Source organism: Danio rerio, chromosome 11 (assembly GCF_049306965.1).
Source record: "Danio rerio strain Tuebingen ecotype United States chromosome 11, GRCz12tu, whole genome shotgun sequence".
NCBI classification, from domain to species: domain Eukaryota; kingdom Metazoa; phylum Chordata; class Actinopteri; order Cypriniformes; family Danionidae; genus Danio; species Danio rerio.
In genome coordinates, this window is record NC_133186.1 from 47,432,501 (window position 1) to 47,437,500 (window position 5,000).

General features: G+C 36.1%; 1 protein-coding gene across 1 annotated transcript in view; it reads left to right on the forward strand.

The window, feature by feature from the left end:
- aspscr1 (ASPSCR1 tether for SLC2A4, UBX domain containing) overlaps positions 1-5,000 on the forward strand; it is an 18,345-nt gene that overhangs the window by 2,581 nt on the left and 10,764 nt on the right. Inside the window, 4 exon segments of the mRNA NM_001017575.1 lie at positions 742-842; positions 1,628-1,685; positions 2,368-2,441; positions 2,672-3,143. Coding sequence (NP_001017575.1) covers positions 742-842; positions 1,628-1,685; positions 2,368-2,441; positions 2,672-3,143 — 705 coding nt within the window.

A 5,000-nucleotide genomic window follows, 5' to 3' on the forward strand; every position in this document is an offset into this window, starting at 1 on the left:
ACCCCCAGCCAAGGCTCGAACCAGCAACCTTCTTGCTGTGAAGTGAAAGCGCTACCCATTGCTCACTGCGTCACCCTCAGCAGTAAAATTAATAATTAAATGATTAATGATGCCTGTAAATCATAATCTAAAGACTTTGATCTAGTTTTGGTAAAGAAATGATGCTGGAAACTTTGCTGCAGTCTTGTATTCCAGTATGATTATGAAACTGAATATTGAGTAGGGGCGGGGTTTATTTGTTTAGCACTTCTTTAACTAACATTATAGGGGCGTGGCTTTGCATATTTCACTCAGAGATGGACTACTGTTCCATAGCAGAAGCAGTGGGCTTTCAGTGGATTCATTTGCACAGGTTTAATGTTCTCCTTAAGACTGACAATGTGTACTCGCAAAATAAACACTGTACATGTCATTGGGACTTTAAAATGAAAGATTTCCCCAAACAGTGATCAAAATAATGAACATTTAATATCTAAAATAACATTTTATGAGTGTTTTTTTCTACTGAACCCTAAACTCCATGTTCAGAGAAACAATACTAAACATTGTAGATGAAAAAGACCCTATTTTAATATCTTATTACAGAAACAAGCTTCCATATTCATTCTGTTTATCTGTGTTATTTCTCAGAAGTGATGTTAGAGAGCTCTTATAAAAGCTGTGTGTGTGTGTGTGTGTGTGTGTGTGTGTGTGTGTGTGTGTGTGTGTGTGTGTGTGTGTGTGTGTGTGTGTGTGTTTCAGGTGCGAATCGCGCTGCAGATGGAGGACGGCTCTCGTCTTCAGGACTCGTTCTCCAGTGGACAGACCTTATGGGATTTACTGAGCCACTTTCCTCAAACCAGGTGTGTGTGTGTGTTTACTAAATAGGAAAGTGTGTGTTCCTTCAGTGGATGTTTGTATTGAAGTAAAGCACATTCCCGTGGGGCAGATGGAGTTCTCCTGCTGTGGTTGTAAATGCAGGCGGATTGTGTGAACTGTGAACACTCACGCGCTGTTTTATGAGCTCAGAGCTGCTGCCAAGCTCGTTAAGCTCATCTCACAGACTCCTCCCACTGCTGCTAGATGCTCCACCTACTCTGCTAACTGGCCACACCCACTGTATTATGAGCTTAGAGCTGCTGCCTAGCTCTTTAAACTCTTCCCATAGGCTCCTCCTACTGCATATGCAGGTACCGCCCACTCCTTCACTAGACACGCCCACAGCTCTCAGTCAGATTTCTGACCTGCGACAGCATTTCTTTGCTTTGATGTTTGTTTCTTCTGTTCACTCTCCAATGCAAAGTGGTTTTCTGTAAGAGAGCTGCACAGAGAGATTCAGTGTGAGACAAACACAGCTGATGCTGCTGCTTTTAGTCCTGCAGTCAAGCCTGAATGTGGTGGATAAGACGTGTGTGTGCGCGTGTGTGTTTGCGTGTGTGTGTGTGTGTGCGTGCGTGCGTTTGTGTGTGTGTGTGCGCGCGTGTGTGTGTGTGTGTGTGTATGTATGTGTGTGTGTGTGTGTGTGTGTGTGTGTGTGTGTGTGTGTGTGTGTGTGTGTGTGTGTGTGTGTGTGTGTGTGTGTGTGTGTGTGTGTGTGTGTGTTTGTTCGTTCTGGTTTAATAGATGTTTTAATGTGTTTGTGCTGCAGGACGTCAGATCTGGACTCATCTGGACTCACACCAGTGTGTGTTTACATGAGAGACGAGGTGAGAGCCAGAGCTTCCACATCACAATTATATCATCATCATCATCATCATGTCCGCACTTTTCTGGATAAAAATTATACGTTCAACTGAAGGCAAAATTATTTGCTTTCCAGCTTTAATATAAATTATTATGAATTATTATTTAATATGAAATATTTAATTATATTATATTGTTCATTCATTTTCTTTTCGGCTTAGTTCCTTTATTAATAACCACTGCAGAATGAACTGACAACTATTCCAGAATATGTTTTTTGCAACGGATGCCCTTCCAGCTGCAACCCAGTACTGAGAAACACTCACTCACACACACACACACACACACACACCCACACACTACGGCGAGTTCGGTTACCCTATAGCGCATGTGTTTGGACTGTGGGGGAAACCGGAGCACCCGGAGGAAACCCACGCCAACACTGTAAGAACATGCAAACTCCACACAGAAACACCAACAGACCCAGCTGGAACTCAAACTAGTGACCTTCTTGCTGTGTGGCGCCAGCGCTACCCACTGTGTCACCGCGCCACTATATTATATTTAATTATATTTGATTAATATTTAATGAAATGTTTTTTTTTTATATATATTTTTATAAAATATCTTTAAAATGCTTTAAAAAAAATGCTAAAAAATATTTCACCGGTGAGAGTAAATGACGTTCATCATGTTGTTGTTTAGGTCAGCGGTGAGAATGCGCTGAAAAAAGCCACACTGAAGTCTCTGGGTCTCACAGGAGGAAGTGCCATCATACGGTGAGCTCTTGATGACAAGGACTGCTCATATATCCACTTAATGTTTCTTATTTTTTTTGTAAGAACATTTTCTAATCCACCTACATATTCCAGAGATCATGAAATTGACTGTTCTCATGATGACAGCGGAATTAACAATCAATAATCATCTAATCTTAATTATTGTTTAGTCATAATCGCTGGAAATCTATTAACTGCACACCCATAATAATCCCTCCTCTGTCCATCAGATATGTGCTAAAAGGCTCCTCGTGTCCTGATGCACCAGTGGATGCGGTTGCCATGCCAACAGATGCTGTTGCCAAGATAACCAAATCACAGCCGCCACCACCAGAAGCAGCACCCCTCCCTGCGGAGCCCGCCCCTGTTCCTATGGAAACCCCTGCTCCGCCCACTGAGGTCACCACCCTTCTAAACCATCATCTGGTCAAACAGGAAGAGGTGGAGCCAAGCACAAGATCAAAGCAAACAGTGCGGCCCAAAACCCAGGAGTCGGCAGAGGATGACGAGCGGCCAGGGCCATCCAATCAGTGCCAAGACTCCGCCCCCTTGGTCACGCCCACTGATTTTGTACCATTCTCAGGCAGTGGGCAGCGTCTTGGAGGACCAGGCGGAGTGAAGAGCTCCACATCATGGACATCAGCATGTGTGTCCGGCAGCCCACCCAAAGCCAAAAAACCCAAACCCAGCCATGAGATTAAGGTACATAAATGAATATATAAACAAATATATCAAATAAACTAATGTATAAAAGATTATATGACATAAACGAATATATGAAATAAAAAATTATATAAACAAAAATATTAAATAAACGAATAAATAAACGATTATATAAACGAATATATAAATGAATATATGAAATAAACGAATATATGAAATAAGCGAATATATATAAACGAATATATAAAATAAACAAATATATGAAATAAACATTATATAAATGAATAAATGAAATAAACAAATATATAAACAAATATATGACATAAACAAATATATAAACGATTATATGACATAAACGAATATATAAATGAATATATGAAATAAACAAATATATGACAAACGATTATATGGCATAAACAAATATATAAACAAATATATGACATAAACGAATATATAAACAAATATATAAACGAAAATATGAAATAAACGAATTTACGAAATAAACGAATATATGAATGATTATATTAACGAATATATGAAATAAATGCATATATGTAAACAAATATATGACACAAACGAATATATGATATAAACGAAAATGTAAACGATTATATAAACGAATATATGAAATAAACGAATATATAAATGATTATATAAACGAATATATGAAATAAACAAATCTATAAACCAATATATGAAATAAACGAATATATAAAATAAACAAATTTATGAAATAAATCAATATATAAACAAATAAATGAAATAAACAAATATATAAATGAATATATGAAATAAACGAATTTATAAACGAATATATGAAATAAACGCATATATGTAAACAAATATATGAAACAAACAAACATATGAAATAAAAGAAAATGTAAACGATTATATTAACGAATATATGAAATTAGCAAATATATGAAATAAGCAAATCTATAAACAAATATATGAAATAAATGAATTTCTGAAATAAATGAATATGTAAACGAATATATGAAATAAGCGAATCTATAAACAAATATATGAAATAAACAAATTTATGAAATAAATGAATATATAAACAAATATATGACATAACCGAATATATAAATGAATGTATGAAATAAACAAATATATAAACGAATATATAAATGTACATGTACATAATTAAATGTATCTTTCTTAAACTTTTTTCTTTTGTAATTTTAAGTTTACAGTTTGACAATTTGTCCCGAAATGTTTAAATCATCATAATATTGAAGTTTGTTTTTTTTTGTCTTGTGTATTGATGCATTTTGTCTTCATCCTTTGGTCTTTCATGCATGTATTTGAGTGTGTGTTGTATGTAAGGATGCACCAATCCTGATACGCAATGTGCGGCGCTCCGTTAAATGGTTCTGTAATCTGCTGTTTCTGTTCTCTCATCCTCCCGACTGGATTTACTCTTTCGAGGGGAATGCTTTCAGTGCTGTGAATAGTTTGTAAAGCCAGGCTCATTGTGGTCAAAGTAGCTGATTAAATTAATTAAAGTAAAACTGAAAAGCGCAATATGGATGGTCATTAACAGAAAATGATTTAGTCTAATATAGGCTCCTCTGAAACTGAATATTTTACTGCCGTTTTACTCATATTTACATTTTATTGTTTTGATGAGGGTCAATAGCGGTAACCTAAAGATTTCAAAGACAAATCTTAATATTAAAGAAGGAATCATGAGCTGGACACAACAGATCAATGTCATCACGCATGCTCAAATAATGTAGCCTATAGTTTATAGCAAGCATCATGTTTTTATTCGATTGTGTCGCAGGTCATACACATTAGGCTTATAGGTGTCTTATTTTGACTAAAGAAGGTATGATTTGAGTTTATCACAAGAACTATAGAAACTGTATAATGCTTTTAAAAAAGGCA